Here is a 19,866-nt window from a genome sequence, read left to right as displayed (position 1 = left end):
TTAATACTACACTCCTAAATGTACCTATATTTACAATGGGAACCATGACTGACTTGTCACTACTCAGATTTGTAGTGTCATAAATTCTGCATATGTCTGAACTTCAGATTTCAGGAAAGTAAAGAGACATCTGACCCCTTCAGCAGACAAATGTCAACACACCCTGATAAAACTGTGCAAATAAACCAGTGAGTATTGTGGATGGTGGCAGATATTTATTGGCTATAAAAATAAAATATATTTGAGTGGGTGCAGGTCTATAAAATGTTATGAGGATAGGTTTCCTTCTACTTGAAGATGAGTATGAAGTCTTACCGCCCAGGTTTTGCTGAGTCTGAAGATGGGAGCACTCTGCAAAGCAGACACCACTGACACCAGAGAATGAAGGTTGTTCAACTCCAACAGTTTCTAAGAACAAACACAGATATTTTATAAACACACAAATTGCAATATTACGCAAAGTTTAAATGACTTCATAGTCATTGTGAATTGTTTATGTGAGTAATATACCTGTGATTATCTACAGTATGATTCAATTAAAAAACATAATTTCTTAAAACATTTTGTGAGGCACCCCATGGCTTAGGGATTAACATGCCAACCATGAACCTGGAGACTTTCTCTGGGCTTAGGTGTTTCATAGTATTAAGGTGTACCACCGTATTTATAAATTTTCGAGGTATGATTTAAAATACTGTCTAAAAACATGCTCCCTTCTCTACTGAACTGAGAAAGAGTAAGATGTTAGGTATATTGTAGGGTACAAAACACACTGCCAGAGATCAGTCATGATAGAGATAACAGGAGAAAGATGGTGGCCCCCTAGAGTGATGGAGGAACCAGCAGTTCAGAATACCATATTGTGGGTTCAGATCCAATGACACGATTGAGTCAGACAATACAGATACAATACAATACAGTCCTTTAGCTGTTATCTGCTAAATCAATGTCCTTGATGGGTTTCTACTGGAATTGTGAAATAAAATTCTTTAATAAAGTTAAGTTAAACAGGCACTTGAAACATTCCTTTGGTAAAAGAAAAGAAAGAAAAGAAAAAAAAGAAAAAAAAGAAAAGAAAAGAAAAGAAAAGAAAAGAAAAGAAAAGAAAAGAAAAGAAAAGAAAAGAAAAGAAAAGAAAAGAAAAGAAAAGAAAAGAAAAGAAAAGAAAAGAAAAGAAAAGAAAAGAAAAGATCAGTGTTTGTAAAAATCATTTATTAAAACTGGGAACTTTGACAAGAGAAGAATTATTTATATAACTAATACGACTATGTTTTTTTTTGTGATAAACTTTTTGTGCCGATTCAAAGCATTTTTGTAGTTTTGGAAATCCTTTCAACCAGTTATGATCATGTCTTATTCAAAGTAACTGCTACTGCTAATGAATACTTGGATCATTCTATTTTTCTACATTCCTGATTTCACATACAAGGGTCTCCAATTTTATGTCTGATTTCAATTACATTGTTGTATTTTACACCCTAATCCATCACTGCTGAGTGTTTCTGGATGCATTTTGGTTCTGCAAATAGTTAAGGTAAGATGAGGTACATACAGTATATTTTATTTTCAAAAGTTAATATCTTTGTGATTTGTCGAGAACATTGTCATACTTTCATGTGTCTTTTCTATTCAGCGCTGTGATTATACAATAAGACCCTCTTCCACTTTTTCCATTATCAGACCACCAGAGCAGAAGCACCATTCTCCTTTTACCATCAGAATGTCAGTTTTGTCTATCACTACATATATAGTGTAATAAAATGCTTGGGAAACTTCAAGATGCTGCAGCATTAACTGTTTTCTTATTGTACCTTATCAAGCATCATATTGAGCTATTCCAAGTGTAACAACAGAGGCACTGAAAGCATGCCTTTGTCTTTTGAAAATATGTTATAGTATGAAATGATTTATGAACACATTATTGCTTTCAGCCACTAATGAATTCCCAGTAAGACAGGTACTGTTAACAGAGCAAGAATGAACAGCAACACTCCACAACTTGCACAAACTGTACTTATCATTCTTTAGTTAGAATAATTACATCTCATATTGTTAATTCAGTTAATAATAAATATACAGTAATCTGATCTCACCTTTGCTATTTTGACAAAATGGCTGAGTATTTCTGCACGGATTTTCAATGTCTGGGCAGTTAAGATTTCTCTCACCAGCCAAAAGCTCACCTGCAACATAACAACATAGTGAATAGTGAATTTAAAACATACACACAAAGCTACTTATTGATTTAGTATACATTTACATTTTAACAAGGTTTAAGTCTTGCAAAAAGCAGATTCAAAAAGGATGGTTATAAGAGTGTGTGCCTCGATGTGTAATTCTGTAAGATGTACCTGGTTGAATCTGCGTGTGAATGCAACCACATTGGGGGACAAACTGTGTTTCTCTTTCCCATTCCACCCACAGCTGGCCAGCTCCTGCCAATTAGAAAATCATACCCAACAGATTTGAAAAATGTGTAACATTAACCAATACCACCATGAGATTACAAATTAAAACTGTTCAGTTTTATCAAACTTTGGCAATATTTCCCCCTCAGAGCTGCTGATTTCAAGAATGGATAGAAACCATGTGAATACAAGTTTCTAATGATAAGCCAAACATGTATGAGGTGATATTAGCATCAGTTTGCAGCACAAAGCAGGATTTGAATGTTTGAAAATATAACATGACCTTTAAAAAAAAAAAAAACTGGTTTCAAAACTCATTCTTCAGAGTTTCACATATACTATTTCTGACCTTGTTTAAACAGGAAATAAATAATCTGAAACTTTCAAATGGTCACTTTCTGAAACATTCAACATAGTCCATTCAAAGGTTCAATTCATTTTTGCAGTGTTTCAAATCAGTCTTCTGACAGTTTTCACGAGCAACAGATCTGAAACTGTGACGAAGACTGGGGTGGGAGCTCTTGAATGCTCAGCCAGTCACAGGGCTTGTAAAAGAATATTGGTCTTACTGGACATCAGTTAATACAGTTGGACACCGTAAAGACAACCTATTGAAACCAGTGCGCCAGTTCTTCTTCAATTAAATCCAAACAGTGCTAGCAGAGGAGACTGTAAAATCCCATTTAGGAAAAGTTTCCTTGGACAGTCAGCCTTTTCAGTCCATGCCTCACACCCAACAGAACTAAGAAACCTTACTTCACTGAACACCTTCAGTAAATCCATTAAACAGTTGCTGTTGGATATAATCAAACACATCAACATAATCTGGACTGATGTGATTTTAAACTAACAAATGTTTTATTTCTCTGTTCTTTTTTTTTCTGTCTGCTGTGTCGGTGCTCAATCTAATCTATGCTTCATGTATATTGTGGGTTATAATGCATGTTCTGATTTTTACTAATCTGCTCCAATTTTTTTTTTTTTACCAATTCTTGCCGTAATGTCATTGTAAATCTTCAGATTGTCTGTTCCTGTGCCTGCTAAATGAATTTTTCTTGTAACATCAACCTGCCAAGGGGCTACAGATGAAAATTAAGTCTAAATCTGGCACATTTACATGTTGGACTGATGAACACGTGTTAATCAATGTGCATTATCCTATATTAAATAAAATAAACAAACATGGCTGGAATCAAGGTTTGTGTAGTACGATTAACTGGACTGGTGAGTTTTAAGAGATATATATGATGAAATTTGCGAGTTTGCTATTCAGTGCCACTTAATTTTACATTACATTAACTTGTCTGTGTGTGAAACATACTTATTTACCTAACTGCTGCTCCCTCACTGCAATAATTTTCTCATCACGCAAAAACCAACCATGTTAAATTAGGTCTGACCCGTGTTTTTATCGTTGCACAGAAATATAGCATTTTGAATGTCACCTCCTTGACAAGGTAAGGGGAAACACTTGTGAGCCCATTATTGTAATATTCGATCAACTGAAGGTGAGCTGTAAACAGTTTAATCACTTTGATCATAAGAGAATTCATGTATTGCGATAAGAGGCATGTATCACCTTGTTCTAAATGGCCTCATATTTTATAAAATGCCAAGTAATAATTTCAACACTTCAAATTACTGCTTGTTAATGTGTGACTCATCTGTTCTGCACAAACCTTGTTTTATCCCCTACTGACAAGTGCGCTGCACTTTCTGTTCCTGCAGCTCTTTCTTGGTGGTAGACGACATATATATACAGTAGATGCTGCATAAGCCACTTCTATTACAACATCATTGTAGCCACAAGTTGGGCTTCTTAATGTTGATTCTGTCGATACTCAATCCTTATAACTTGCTGCATTTACGGCCGATTTGGTTTATTACAAACCCACGAGATGTATTTATGAATCAGGATGTTTGTTTACATCAAAACATGGATTTTTATTCCAAAATACAGTGGGTACGGAAAGTATTCAGACCCCTTTAAATTTTTCACATTTTGTGTCATTGCAGCCATTTGCCAAAATCAAAAAAGTTCATTTTATTTCTCATTAATGTCCACTCAGCACCCCATCTTGACAGAAAAAAACAGAAATGTAGAAATTTTTGCAAATTTATTAAAAAAGAAAAACTGAAATATCACATGGTCATAAGTATTCAGACCCTTTGCAGTGACACTCATATTTAACTCACATGCTGTCCATTTCTTCTGATCCTCCTTGAGATGGTTCTGCTCCTTCATTGGAGTCCAGCTGTGTTTAATTAAACTGATTGGACTCGATTAGGAAAGGCACACACCTGTCTATATAAGACCTTACAGCTCACAGTGCATGTCAGAGCAAATGAGAATCATGAGGTCGAAGGAACTGCTCAAGGAGCTCAGAGACAGAATTGTGGCAAGGCACAGATCTGGCCAAGGTTACAAAAGAATTTCTGCAGCACTCAAGGTTCCTAAGAGCACCGTGGCCTCCATAATCCTCAAATGGAAAAAGTTTGGGACGACCAGAACTCTTCCTAGACCTGGCCGTCCAGCCAAACTGAGCAATCGTGGGAGAAGAGCCTTGGTGAGAGAGGTAAAGAAGAACCCAAAGATCACTGTGGCTGAGCTCCAGAGATGCCGTAGGGAGATGGGAGAAAGTTCCACAGAGTCAACTATCACTGCAGCCCTCCACCAGTCGGGGCTTTATGGCAGAGTGGCCCGACGGAAGCCTCTCCTCAGTGCAACACACATGAAAGCCCGCATAGAGTTTGCCAAAAAACACACGAAGGACTCCCAGACTATGAGAAATAAGATTCTCTGGTCTGATGAGACCAAGATTGAACTTTGTGGCGTTAATTCTAAGTGGTATGTGTGGAGAAAACCAGGCACTGTTCATCACCTGCCCAATACAATCCCTACAGTGAAACATGGTGGTGGGAGCATCATGTTGTGGGGGTGTTTTTCAGCTGCAGGGACAGGACGACTGGTTGCAATTGAAGGAAAGATGAATGCGGCCAAATACAGAGATTTCCTGGAAGAAAACCTCTTCCAGAGTGCTCAGGACCTCAGACTGGGCCGAAGGTTCACCTTTCAACAGGACAATGACCCTAAGCACACAGCTAAAATAACAAAGGAGTGGCTTCGGAACAACTCTGTGACCGTTCTTGACTGGCCCAGCCAGAGCCCTGACCTAAACCCAATTGAGCATCTCTGGAGAGACCTGAAAATGGCTGTCCACCAACGTTCACCATCCAACCTGACAGAACTGGAGAGGATCTGCAAGGAAGAATGGCAGAGGATCCCCAAATCCAGGTGTGAAAAACTTGTTGCATCATTCCCAAGAAGACTCATGGCTGTACTAGCTCAAAAGGGTGCTTCTACTCAATACTGAGCACAGGGTCTGAATACTTATGACCATGTGATATTTCAGTTTTTCTTTTTTAATAAATTTGCAAAAATTTCTACATTTCTGTTTTTTTCTGTCAAGATGGGGTGCTGAGTGTACATTAATGAGAAATAAAATGAACTTTTTTGATTTTGGCAAATGGCTGCAATGACACAAAGAGTGAAAAATTTAAAGGGGTCTGAATACTTTCTGTACCCACTGTACATCTTTTTTAGGTTATAAAACTATTTCTATAAAATTTAAAATTAAGTTACTTTAGGTAATTATTAAATAAAAGGGTATTAACTGTAACAACTTTTAACTTTTAGTCCCAAAACGACTACTTTAATATCATTTCATAACCTATAGAATTTTGGAAATAAGGGAATGAGAAAATAATACTGTACATAATTACAACTAACACTAAGATTAAAATACTATTGGCAGGCGTCACAGTTCTTCAAATTACCTTTAAACATTTCTTATTTTTGTTTTAATTCACTTCATTTGGGGAAATTATACACATACATTTTCACTGACTATAATTAAATTCAGGCCGGTGTAACTTAGAAATCAGACTCAGAATCAGAATGAGCTTGAAACATAAGTTCCGTGCTACCCTGAAAAGATGACCTAAATAAGGTTCAGTTATATATATGTCATTGTTAACTCATGAGCGTCTCAGTTCAAACAGGCTGTTCACAGCTTCAAATTCAGGAACTAAACATGTTTTCAGCTACAGACACCTGAGTGGACAGTGGGGACAAAGTCCTTCCCTTTCACTGGAACTTTTCATTCCAGTCTTCTCCATTTACTTTGTGTACACACTAAAAGTTAATCAGAAAAACACTTGTTATGCCGTTATGTTAACACTGACGTTTCAATATTGACATAGTTTAGGGTATGTCATGTTAGCACCATGAACAAATAACTCTTAAAATGAGATAATTTAAGGCTACTTAGCTAATACAACAACTGGTAGAGTGGTATAACCAATTAATAAATATAATATAAACACTTTTTGAAGCATGTATCAGAACATGGCATCAATAGTAACACTATGTTAGCTAGTTTAAAAGAAGGAATGGTTCATTTAGCTATGATAAAATTCATCACGTTTGTAAAGGTATAATACTGGTAGATAACTGACATTCATTCATTCATTATCTATACCTGCTTATTCCTATTTAGGGTCTTTGGGTGAAAGGCAGGGGTACACCCCCTTGGCAAAACGATATATAAATGAGAAGCTCCAATGCGACATCTAGTGAATGTATGCAGCTATAGTAGAAATAAAAGGGTGGAACAGTAGTGGTGAAATCAAGGTATTATCTTTACGGTATCCAACTGTATTGACTTCCTCAAAACTAGGACATTTCTGCTTTTCACATTAACCACGCCCCTTTTCAAATTTCTGACCAATCACACAATAGCTGTCGGACACCACACAAGAAAAAAAGTTCTGCCCAGATGATGTGTCAAGAACAAGCTGAGAGAACTCCCAGATCAAGGCTGTGAGAAAAAAAAAAATGAGGTCATTCTTTTCTCGCAGCCCTGGGAGAGAGAACAAATTTCTCGCTTCTCACGGAGTATGTAAAGGCCTTTATTCTGCAATGTTTTCAGTTTTTGAAACAATATTTTAAGTGCAGACTTTTTTTTAGCTTTCAGATCATTTTTCCCTGTTGCTGTTTCAGATATTCAAATCTTATTTTTAAATGTTTCAATCATGTTTTTCAGTTCTGAAACCAAATTTTTCAATTTCAAAATTTATTTTCAAATGTTCTAATCCTAGTATCAGTGGTGCAAATTGCGACTAATTTTACCTTATACACATGCAAAGAATTTAACAAAACACAGAATAAGAAGTGATGGTCAGAGTGAATTATATGACTTAACCAAAGGCTCTATAATTAATTTAGTCATTAGTTTTATTTTTCCTTATTATCATCACAGTTAAATTAATTATATGAGAAAGAAAAAGGAGACAGACGTGCCTAAAGCAATGCTAGCATATTTTTAGAGATGATAATACAGTTGATTAAACCCCTGGAAAATGACCAGCAACAATGAGCTACATTACACAGTACAATCCACGTATTAAAATAGCTAGATGATTAAAGCATCATCTAGTAACTGTATTATATGGAGCCAGAACCTTACCCTGTATTAGCATTCAGTTTTATATGAATGTTTCAATTAAAATACACGTTGATAAAGTCATGTGTCCTCCATCAGGATAATTATGTTATTTGGAAACAAGCAACTGAAGAAAACTAGATTTACTTGAGAGAGCTTTATCTTGAGTTAAGTTCTACATTATGAGTAGCTAATATCTCGACCACCTCTTTGCTATATATGGCTGTGTCAGGACTGATGGGGCGGGAAGGAAATCACTGAGGGGAGACCAGTGACTGACAGAGGGTAAAGAAAGGGTTCCTATGGAGTTACATTCTAAGATCCAGTCTGTGTTTAGCTAAGTAGAAAAAGCTGTGAAGAGCATCATGACTGCATCAAAATCAGTGTGTGATGAGGGGTAGATCTGGAATGCATATTTTTCAGCAAAATGCATATGACGTTAAGAGTTTATATATAGTTGTAATTGGAAATGATTCTCAAGAGCCCAGCCACCTAACAATGTGGGTCTGTTACCTCTGGTTGTATCGCTTTAAAGACTGGTGCATCCATCAAGGTGATTTGGCTCTGAAAAAACAAGAAAGCAATGAATGTTATTTCTAAAGGTGATAATAAACAGAAGGAATAGTTGGCTTCTGTATGTCTATTGCAAATTCAAGCATTACTTCAATCTAAGTTACAACTAACTTACTTGGAGGAAGTGCCCGAAGTTTCTCAAATGTTCACAAAATGTGATCAATAAAATTCCGTTTATTAGGGATGGCTCAATTCCACAATTTTGACACTAGGATCTAATACTAGGAATACTAGGATCGAATACCTAGGTATCGATACTAAATCGATACCATAGGTGACAAATAATCAGACTCAAAATATAAACAAATTGAAAACAATTTTATTAAACACTGCTTGAAACTCCGCATGAACAGTTGTACAAAGAAAATGTTAAAAAAAAAAAATCAGAAGAGATGAAATTAAAATACAGGCTACAAGAATATATAAACCATTTTTACATATCCCAAACAACTCAAATGAATTACTTAAATATCAAACTCCACATAACACCAGTCTACTGCTGGGCCCCTTTAAGCAAATCACACAATGTCCACCCCAAATGAAAGCTGAGACTGCGCAGACTCTGAAGATGTTTGTAACAACACGGTGCTACAAAGCATCAGAAAGCTAGAAGCCAAAACATAACAGCACAAATTGCTCTGCCTAACTGATACCTTTTTTTTTTTGTGCGGTTTTGCCATTTAAAGCATATTTTACCGCTAAATCCGCACTAAATCCTGTTAGACCTGTGTTATGCACAAGCCAGCTGCAGTTCTGAAAAACATGGTCGAGCCAGCCGTGATTGAAATTTGTGAGCGATCATACTTCTATGATTATGGTTATTTCAGGAACAACACAGAACGCGCTTTCAGAACACTTTTCATTTTGCTCAGAATTGAGAGATAATATAATAAGCTGTCATGTTTCCATTTTTTCAATTTTGGCTTTATAGATCTTTCTTGACAGGTGTTTGTTTATTTGAGTAATGGTTTTCTGTATTTTTCAGCAGACTATAAAGACCCCACTTCTCATAAGTAGAACAAAACAACGGTCAGTTCTTATAGGGGACGTCCCATACTAAAGCCTCATATGAAACCATTTTACTGCAGCATTTCCAAGATATGGGACATTTTAAAGTTTAGGGGGCCACCATCTAACCTCACCACCCAGGAGAGCAGGGCCCTGTCATCCCTGACCAAGAACGAGACTATTACCATCCTGCCTGCAGACAAAGGGAGAAGCACAGTGGTCCTAAATACATCAGACTCTCATGGAAAAGTAACTTCTCTCTTGGAAGACCAACAGACCTACGAAAGATTAAGAAGGGACCCCACCAGCACCTACAAGAAAAGGGTGATTGACTGTTTAAAACCCCTGGAAATGCCATTGACAGGACCACCTACTACAGGTTGTATCCAGGGGAGACCACCCCCTGTACGTATAGGCTCCCTAAGATGCACAAAGATGGAGCTACAGGCAGTGTTAGGAGAGAACTGAAAGATACCCTCTCTGCCAGGAGCAGCCTCAACCCAGACCAAATTTGCCTGCTATTGGATCTTTGTCTGAACACCACATACTTCTGAATTTTACAGACAGAAACATGGACGTGCCATGGGGTCCCCTGTGTCATGCATCGTTGCCAACCTGTACATGGAAGAAGTGGAAAAGAAAGCTCTCAGCTCCTTAACAGGGATGGCACCAACCCATTGGTTCAGATATGTGGATGACACCTGGGTAAAAATCAAGACCCAGGAATCAATGCATCAGTGCAGTAGATGCAAACATTAAATTCACCAGAGATGACACCAAAGAGAACAGGCTAGCCTTTTTGGACTGTAAGGTCGTCATCGGGTCTGAAAGAAGTCTACAAGAAACCCACACACACAGACCAATGCCCGATATTTGACTCCCATCACCCACTGCAACACAAACTAGGAGTCATCAGGACTTTACACCACAGAGCAAACAACATCCCTACCTCCATGGAGGCCAAGAGAAAGAAAGACACACACTTGAAGACAGCCCTCAAAACCTGTGGCTATCCTAAGCAGGTTTACCCTAAGTGGGCTTTCAACCAAACAACATCCACATCAGCAAGAAAAACAAGAGACACTGCTGAGCCTCAACATCCACAGAGGAAAAACCTGGTCATCCCCTATGTAGCAGGTGTTTCAGAGAGGCTGAAGCAGACTCCCTTATAAAGAGGACAAGAACAAGGACTATGACGTGGCCCAGTATGGCAAAGACAGGGCCCCACCCTGGAGCCAAGCCTGGGGTTGGGGCTTGAAGGGAAGCGCCTGATGGCCGGGAGTTGCCTGTGGTGAGAGGCGGCAAGCTGGTGTGGGCTTGCTTATAGCTGCCCAGCTGTGACAGTGAAACCTGGAGGGGCATGATTGGGAGGAACAGCCATGAATTCAGAGAGATCTATGGGAGAGAAGCAGTCTAAACATAACTGAGGTTTTACAGATGATTCAAGAGCTACTGTAGTAGAAGATTCATTTATTGCAGGTATAGGAAGCATCTGCTGAATTTTATCGCCAATAGTTGTGATTTTATTTGTAAAGAAACTCATAAATTCATCACTGCTGAGAGTTAAGGGAACACTGGGCTCAACAGAGCTGTGACTTTTTGTCAGCCTGGCTACAGTGCTGAAAAGAAACCTGGGATTGTTCTTATTTTCCTCTATTAGTGATGAATAGTATGCAGTTCTGGCTTTACGGAGAGCTTTTTTATATGTTAGTAGACTGTTTTTCCAGGCTAGAAAAATTTCCTCTAAGTTTGTGGAACGCCACTTCCTTTCCAGCCTTCGTGATGCCTGCTTTAAGGTATGAACATGTAAATTATACCATGGGGCTAATCTCCTCTGATTCACTAACTTCTTTTTCAGAGGGGCCACAGTATCAAGCATTTCACACAGTGAGGCTACAGCGCTGTCAACAATATGATCAATTTGGTAGGGAGTGAGATTGAGGCAGCTGCCCTCCACTATGTTTATACTTGGCATAGACGTAAATAAAGATGGAATCATTTTACTTACATTAAACTTATTAACAGCATTGTCAGATAAACATCTGCTGCCTCATCCAAATGCTGCATGATCCATTATTTTAAATTCAAAAATTATTAAAGAATGAGGATTTTGGAATCTCCTCAGAATTTAACATATGACATACAAATAGTTTGTAAATCATAAATTAATAAAAAATAAAATGTAAAAATAAAAACGATGTTTACGGACAATACAAGTATTCTTTTTTTAATGTGTGACCTGAATAAATGCTCTTTGGCTCCTTTGGTGTTTCTTGAGGGGAAGTAACATGTGCTGTTCACCATCAATTCTTCTTTCACCTATTACTTGACCCATATTCAGTTTAGCGGGGAATGACAAATGTATGCATTAGTCAGTACTCAGATATAAATGTGGTGTTCTGATAAAATTCATGCCATTATGCGATAAGTATAGACAATGACACATGATATGCCTCATATGTCACAAAATAACCAATGGAAAAATAAACAATATTCATATAGTGTTATTTTTCCTGTGAACTTTTCAATATATAAGTCTTGTAAATAACTATATTAATACAACCACAGGGGTGCACAATCCAGTGTCTTCATGTGCAGGTCCCAAGTCCGGGTAAATGCAAATGGTTGTGTCAGGAAGGGCATCCGACGTAAAATTTCAGCCAAATCAAACATGTGAATCACAAATATGACTTCCATACCAGATCGGTCGTGGCCCAGGTTAACAATGACCACCACTGGTGCTGTTGACTTACAGGGTGCTAGTGGAAATTGGACTACCAGTGCTGTCAGTGGTTATACCCCACAGGTAGGATGTGAGTTAGAAGAGAAGGAGAAACTCTGGAGGGAGATGGATGAGGTGATTCAGGGTATCCCTAGTGGTGAGAGAGTGGTGATTGGGGCAGACTTCAACGGACATGTTGGTGAGGGAAACAGAGGTGACGAGGAAGTGATGGGTAAGTTTGGTATGCAGGACAAGAATGCAGAAGGACAGATGGTGGTAGACTTTGCAAAAAGCATGGAAATGGCTGTAGTGAACACATTTTTCCAGAAAAGGGAGGAGCACAGGATGACATATAAGAGTGGAGGCAGGAGCACACAAGTTGATTACATCTTGTGTAGACATTACAACCTGAAAGAGATCAGTGACTGGTAGTGGTTGGGGAGAGTGTAGCCAGACAGCATAGGATGGTGGTGTGTAGGATGACTCTGATGGTGAAGAAGATGAAGAGGACAAGGGCAGAGCAGAGGACCAAGTGGTGGAAGTTGAAAAAGGAAGAGTGTTGTGTGGCTTTCAGGGAGGAGCTGAAACTGGCTCTGGGAGGTCAGGAGGATCTTCCAGATGACTGGACAGCTACAGCTAAAGTGATCAGGAAGACAGGTAGGAGAGTATTTGGTATGTCATCTGGAAAGAGGAAAGCAGATAAGGAGACTTGGTGGTGGAATGAGGAAGTTCAGGAGTGTGTTAAGAGGAAAAGGTTAGCTAAGAAGAAGTGGGACACAGAGGACAGAAGAGAACAGACAGGAGTACAGGGAGATGCAGCGTAAAGTGAAGGTAGAGATGGCAAAGGCCAAACAAAGGGCGTATGAGGATTTGTATGATAGGTTGGACACTAAGGAGGGAGAGGTGGATTTGTACAGGTTGGCGAGGCAGAGAGAGAGAGAGAGATGGGAAGGATGTGCAGCAGGTTAGGGTGATCAAGGACAGGGATGGAAATGTGTTGACAGGTGCCACAAGTGTGATGGAAAGATGGAAGGAATACTTTGAAGAGTTGATGAATGAGGAAAATGTCAGATAGCACAGAGTAGAAGAGGTGACTGTTGTGGAGCAGGAAGTAGCAAAGATCAGTAAGGATGAAGTGAGGAAGGCGTTGAAGAGGATGAAGAGTGGAAAGGCAGTTGGTCCTGACGACATACCTGTGGAGGTATGGAAGGGTTTAGGAGAGGTGGCAGTAGAGTTTTCGACTGGGCTACTTAACAAGATCTTGGAGAGTGCGAGGATGCCTGAGGAATGGAGGAGAAGTGTACTGGTGCCCATCTTTAAGAACAAGGGAGATATGCAGAGTTGTGGAAACTACAGAGGAATAAAGCTGATGAGTCACACAATGAAGTTATGGGAAAGAGTAGTGGAGGCTAGGCTGAGGTCAGAAGTGAGCATTTGTGAGCAGCAGTATGGTTTCATGCCAAGAATGAGAACCACAGATGCAATATTTGCTTTGAGAATGCTGATGGAGAAGTACAGAGAAGGCCAGAAGGAGCTGCATTGTGTCTGTAGATTTGGAAAAAGCGTATGACAGGGTGCTGAGAGAGGAGCTGTGGTTTTGTATGAGGAAGTCTGGAGTGGCAGAGAAGTATGTTTGAGTGGTGCAGGACATGTATGAGAGCTGTAAGACAGTGGTGAGGTGTGCTGTAGGGGTGACAGAGGAGTTCAAGGTGGAGGTGGGACTGCACCAAGGATCGGCTTTGAGCCCCTTCTTGTTTGCTGTGGTGATGGACAGGCTGACAGATGAGGTTAGACAGGAATCTCTGTGGACCATGATGTTTGCAGATGACATTGTCATCTGTAGTGAGAGCAGGGAGCAGGTGAAGGAAAATCTAGAGAGGTGGAGGTTTGCTCTGGAAAGGAGAGAAATGAAGGTTAGCCGCAGTAAAACAGAGTACATGTGTGTAAATGAGAGGGACTCAAGTAGAACAGTGAGGTTACAGGGAGTAGAGGTGAAGAAGGTGGAGGATTTTAAGTACAACTGGTCAACAGTCCAGAGCAACGGAGAGTGTGGAAAAGAAGTGAAGAGACGTGTGCAAGCAGGTTGGAACAGGTGGAGGAAAGTGTCAGGTGTGATGTGTGACAAAAGAGTGTCAGCAAGAATGAAAGGAAAGGTGGACAAGACAGTGGTGAGACCAGCAATGTTGTCTGGTTTAGAGACAGTGGCACTGAGAAAAAGACAGGAGGCAGAGCTGGAGGTAGCAGAGCTGAAGATGTTGAGGTTCTCTCTGGGAGTGACGAGGATGGATAGGATCAGGAATGAGGACATCAGAGGGACAGCTCATGTTAGATGTTTTGGAGAAAAAGCCAAGGAAAGCCAGATTGAGATGGTTTGGACATGTTCAGAGGAGGAACAGTGAATACATTGGTAAAAGGATGCTGAGGTTAGAGCTGCCAGGAAGGAGGCCTAGAGAAAGACTATATTAGAACATGCAAATTTTATTTTAGAAAAAATTACATTTATTGGATCATATACACCATACATAGTTAAGCACGCTGTAACATATGTGTGCACATGTACAAGGATGTCTTTGCAAAGACATTTATACAGTCAAAAGGGGTTAACTGCACATTGTATCACATGATTCTGTCAAAACTTTATATTAAATACATGCAAAAATGATTGCTCAATCTCTTACAGAGTTTGTGTATACTGTCCATATAAACTGACCATTCATTTGTTCTACTTATGAGAAGTGGGGTTTTTATGGCCCTCTAAAGTTTAAAATATCCCATATCTCATAAATGCTGCAGTAAAATGGTTTCATATGAGATATGTACAGTATATAATATGGGATGTGCCCTATAAGAACTGACCATAGCTTTTTTTCTACTTATGAGAAGTGGAGTCTTTATAGTCTGCTGAAAAATACTGAAAACCATTACTCAAATAAACAAACACCTGTCAAGAAAGACCTATAAATAAAACATTAAATAAAGGCAAAATTGAAAAAAACAGAAACGACAGCTTGTTATATTATCTCTCAATTCTGATCAAAATGAAAAGTGCTCTTAAAGCGGGTTCTATGCTGTTGCTCAAATTACCGTAATCATAGTACGATCACTCAAATTTCAATCGCGGCTGGCTTGACTGCAGTCGTGGCAGCACATGACCCATAGCAGCGCTCGCAGACTCGTGAATTAAGGTGGGTTGGTTCACCTTTTTCATTACTTTTGGAGGCAAAGTAATGCCATATTTCACTTCTACCGCTTTCTTTATTTATTAATTTGGACGTGTAGAGCGAGTTTTACCTATTTGATCCACTGTTTTCACGCTTGCCAGTTTTGCGTCACCCGCGTAGTGTTGGACCTCAGAACAGCAGCGAATGAAATACCGAACTGAGCAAAATTATGATATTGTACCGTTTGAAATATGACATATACCATTATTTTTCCAGTACCGGTATACCGCACATCCCTATAAGTTATCAATTAAATTCTACATTGGTCAAGTTTTTGAAAATTCAATGTGTTTAGGTTTGAAAGTGTGTAAAGGTTTTGCATGGTACAGGACATATAATAATGTGCTTGGGTCTGAGCTGTACAAATACTGAGTGACATCTGAAGTTTACTTACAGCAAACTCCTCAGGAGTCACCTTCAGAACGTCAAAGACGACTGCATCATAACACTTTGCATAGTCCAAGCAAGGTCCATCCAGAGAATCTGAGCTGCTGCTGGCCTGAGAAGCACATTAAATCATCATATTAACTACTGGATACTAATGCGTCCAGTTGGCAGGATTCACAATCACAGGTTCTGTGATGACACTGTGTACCATTTCAATAAAGGTGGAAAGTGAAATTCATTTAGTCAGTTATGTATTCAGATTACCAATGTCTTTTTACCTTAATATATACTTAATAATGTTAATATCTGTGATGGATTGTTTGACTTTGAACCTACTGACAGTGAGCATCATTTCAACCAACAGTTTGATTCTGCAATTGATACATGATAGAAAAAACAGCTGAACTCTGTAGCAATGCCTCCATCCATAGGTGACAAATGGGTTTTTATCTACTTATTTTCATGGTTAAGGATAAACTGCACTGTTAGCAGCACTACAGAAAGAACAGGGGCAGTAATGTCATGATGCTGGCACCTGCCCTAATCACTTATGTCAGCCACTTGTGAAAAACTCACAGTAGCAATGGAAACTTTACAGCTTGGTCCACGAGGTGGCAATACTCATAACATTTTCCTGAATCGAAATGGTTTTTCCTTTGAAATGTTTGTCATATCTATTGTCACAAGTTCACTGACACCTCAGCAAATCTGCAGGGATGACAAGCTGAAATGTGCTAAGAGACAGGACTTCCATTGAGAAGTTTCCATGGAGATGGACAGAAATTGCCAACACTGTTACTCATGTCATTTCACAACTTACGCAGACTTGCAGATCTACTGCTTTACATAAAATGGAAAATGTTATTGTATCTACTGATAATGCATTTTCCCTTTACACAAGCTGCAAAGCACTCTGAAAATAAACTTCACATTAAATCCACAAGTTAGGTTTACCCACGCTGTAAATTACCTTTACTAATGAAATGTGATTTTTTTTTAACCTATGCATGAGCATTATCAATCCTCAATTCATCAAATTTGTAGCCTACAACAAATCCTAAAAAGAATATAAAGTAAATAAATCATTATTATTATTGGTCATTTTCAGAGTGAAGTCCACAGCCCCACCAGTTTCTAAAGAGGAGATTCCATTTTATTTTTGATGAACTGGACAGCCCATACTGAAACGCTTCCACAATAAGAGAACAAGCCTGTTAATTCTGTGAGTCTGCTGAATCTTGTTCTTACCTCTGAAGTTACTGTATTGATGCTGGTGCCATCTAAGAGCCCGTTCCTGCGATACATGCTCACAGAGGGACTGGTAGGATGCACAGGTCAGGCGACAGAGGCCTTTAGCTGAGGGCCACACATAACCTCTCATCCATGCCTGGAGACAGAGGACACAGTCTTTATTCTCAGTAACTTTTGCTTTTTTCCCACTAATTACGTTTTTAATTATGTAACTAGTTACCCCCACTTTTTGACAGTTGTTATGAACAGCTTATTTGTGTTTATAGTAACACTTGAATAGGAAGTTAGGTAATGCGATGCTCAAGCTGAGCAAAACATTTATACCGAGATGCCTTGGTGAAATTTTGGTTATACCATCATATAAGAAACATTCTAGATGTACATTAATTTCGCCAGATGTATACAAATGCATGACCAGCAAGTTTGTAGGTCTTGACTTTTTAAGGCACATGGGCACCAAACAAGAAGTTCTTTTTTTTTTTTTTATGTTTAACAAAGCTTTAATATCTGCATTCCACACTTTCAGCACACTTGCTTTCTAAATAAATATGTTGGCACATCTACACATCACAGAGCTGCAGCTAAACTGAAGTTCAGAGAGGACACAGACAGCTGCCTCCACTCCACCGACTTTGGAGAGAGATGCCATGCGTGGGCTTCTAAAGAAGATGAAACAGTTCAGCAAGACATGGACAGAGCAGAATCAGATATTTCAGTAAAGTCAAAGCAACCATAAACAGACAGCAGTATGAAGAGGCCAAAGCCCTGTGGGGCACAGTACAGACAGCAGGAGAAAGAGGAGGAGGACAGTGAAATACAGAGGTCTGTGTGATGTTGAAATGTTAATGATCTTAGTTATTTGGTAACATTACTCCATGTACCTCGCTTCATCTACTTCATCATCAACAATGACACAAGTTGAAGTCAGCTAAGCCAAATGTCTGTGCTGACACCAAGTTTAGCCAAACATACGTCTTACATAATTTACTACGACAAATGCATTTACCCAGTTTGATACAGAAGGTTATAAGGCTTCTTCTAATAGCTTACATTGTGAAATAGAGGATATTTAGGCCTACTTGTTAATGTAATGTTAGCATGCCATTCAGGATTTGTGTTTAATGTATAAACCTTTGCAGAGTGTAAAAGAAGAAACTGCTGCTGAGGGAAAGGGCTGTCTGTTAAGGTAGAACAGGAAAAAGAGAAGCACTTCAGTTCAGATGTTGGTATATACTATAAAAATAACAGCCCAAGGTTCACAGTTAGAAACACAGTGTTCACATGCCATCATGTTTCCCACTGTCTTCTAATTCTCAACTTCCTCTTGGAACACTGCCCAGAACATTGAGCATTTCCATTTACTGTAGCTGGTGAGTAATGATATAAAGCCCAGAGATGTCCTTTTTCTGCAGAACAAAGAACAGATTAACACTATATATTGCAAGAAGCACTCTACACCCATGGAGAGACTGTCAATCATAGGGCTGATACAAATCATATAACCATTCACACTTCACACAAAGGAAATCACTAATAACGTAAACCTGCCACACATAATGCACATTAGGGCAATATGCATGAAGACAATATGCAGAAGCTGGGAATGAGACTACACTGCAGGAATAAGATAGGCAGTCGTGGCCTAATGGAGTCGGACTTGTAACCTGAAAATTGCAGGTTCGAGTCTCAGGTCCGGCAGGCATTGTCGGTGGGACAGGGTGAATAGCCAGCGCCCTGTCCACCTTCAATACCATGACTGAGGTGAGACCCTTGAGCAAGGCACCGGACCCCCAACTGCTCCCTCGGCGCCGCAGCACTGGCTGCTCACTGCTCCAGGCGTGTGTGTTCACTGCTGTGTGTGTGCACTTTGGGTGGTAATGCAATTTCCCCATTGTGGGACTAGTAAGGGTACTAACTTACTGTCAGTGCTAGGATGCCCTCTACTGGACAACTAAAATACTGCATGAGTGTCTGACCATGACCCAGAAATGCACTTTTACACAGACATGTATGCCACAATACAACTGAAAACCCAACTTGCCCAACAGCATTTTCTTACACACATGTAATGGAGTTAGAGATTTTTAATTTAAAACAATAACTAGAAACTTAGAAACTTTACTAATTTAATTTGCCCCAGCCTGTACAGCCATAGCCCCCCAATCTTCATCAGTGTTGTCTCCATCTCCTCCTCCTTGTCCTCCACCACTATAGCTACACCCCCTCCCTCACTTGGGCATGCTCCACAATATGTCACAGTAACAGGGGTGAGACACGAGTTTAAGAGACAGTGGAAGGCAGCTGGCCCAGACGGTGTGCGTCCAAGGCTGCCCAACTATAAGCTTCCACAGAGGATCTTCAAACAGAGCCTACAGCTGGGGCATGTCTGAGCTCTGTGGAAAGCATCTTATATTGTTCTGGTACCCAAAGTAAAGTGACCAGCTGAACTAAATGACTACAGGCCTCTGGCTCTCACATCCCATATTATGAAAGTCTTGGAGAGGATGATTCTTTGTCTACTAAGACTTGGGGTCAAACACACAATACATCCCCTGCAGTTTGCTTGGAGAGAACACATTGGTGTGGGATGATGCTGTCCTCCACATCCTTCACCGTGTTTTGTCTCATCTGGAAGAACCTGCAAGTTATGGGATGATTATGTTCTTTGACTTTTCAAGTGCATTCAATACCATCCAACCAATCATCCTCAGAGACAAGCTCAAAGGGATGGGTGTGGACCCCTGCATTGTTTCCTGGATCACAAATTATCTGACAGAATCTTAAGGATCTTA

At 39.5% G+C, this 19,866-nt stretch overlaps 1 protein-coding gene across 4 annotated transcripts in view; it reads right to left on the bottom strand.

The window, feature by feature from the left end:
• Nucleotides 1-19,866, bottom strand: part of LOC113124135 (ras-specific guanine nucleotide-releasing factor RalGPS1) — a 116,967-nt gene that overhangs the window by 73,854 nt on the left and 23,247 nt on the right. For 3 of the 4 annotated variants that reach the window (XM_026296595.1, XM_026296596.1, XM_026296598.1), the window contains 6 exons: nt 17,072-17,210; nt 15,831-15,935; nt 8,426-8,476; nt 2,352-2,435; nt 2,094-2,183; nt 316-408 (listed from right to left, as the gene is read on the bottom strand). In XM_026296595.1, coding sequence (XP_026152380.1) covers nt 316-408; nt 2,094-2,183; nt 2,352-2,435; nt 8,426-8,476; nt 15,831-15,935; nt 17,072-17,128 — 480 coding nt within the window. In that variant the 5' untranslated portion in view covers nt 17,129-17,210. Of the gene's footprint in view, nt 1-315; nt 409-2,093; nt 2,184-2,351; nt 2,436-8,425; nt 8,477-15,830; nt 15,936-17,071; nt 17,211-18,738; nt 18,847-19,866 lie in introns of those variants that run through there. The other variant, XM_026296597.1, reaches the window with a different exon arrangement.

The sequence above is a fragment of the Mastacembelus armatus genome, chromosome 12 (genome assembly GCF_900324485.2).
Source record: "Mastacembelus armatus chromosome 12, fMasArm1.2, whole genome shotgun sequence".
NCBI lineage: Eukaryota > Metazoa > Chordata > Actinopteri > Synbranchiformes > Mastacembelidae > Mastacembelus > Mastacembelus armatus.
Note: the sequence above shows the minus strand (reverse complement) of the source record. Positions and strands in the feature narration are given on the sequence as shown.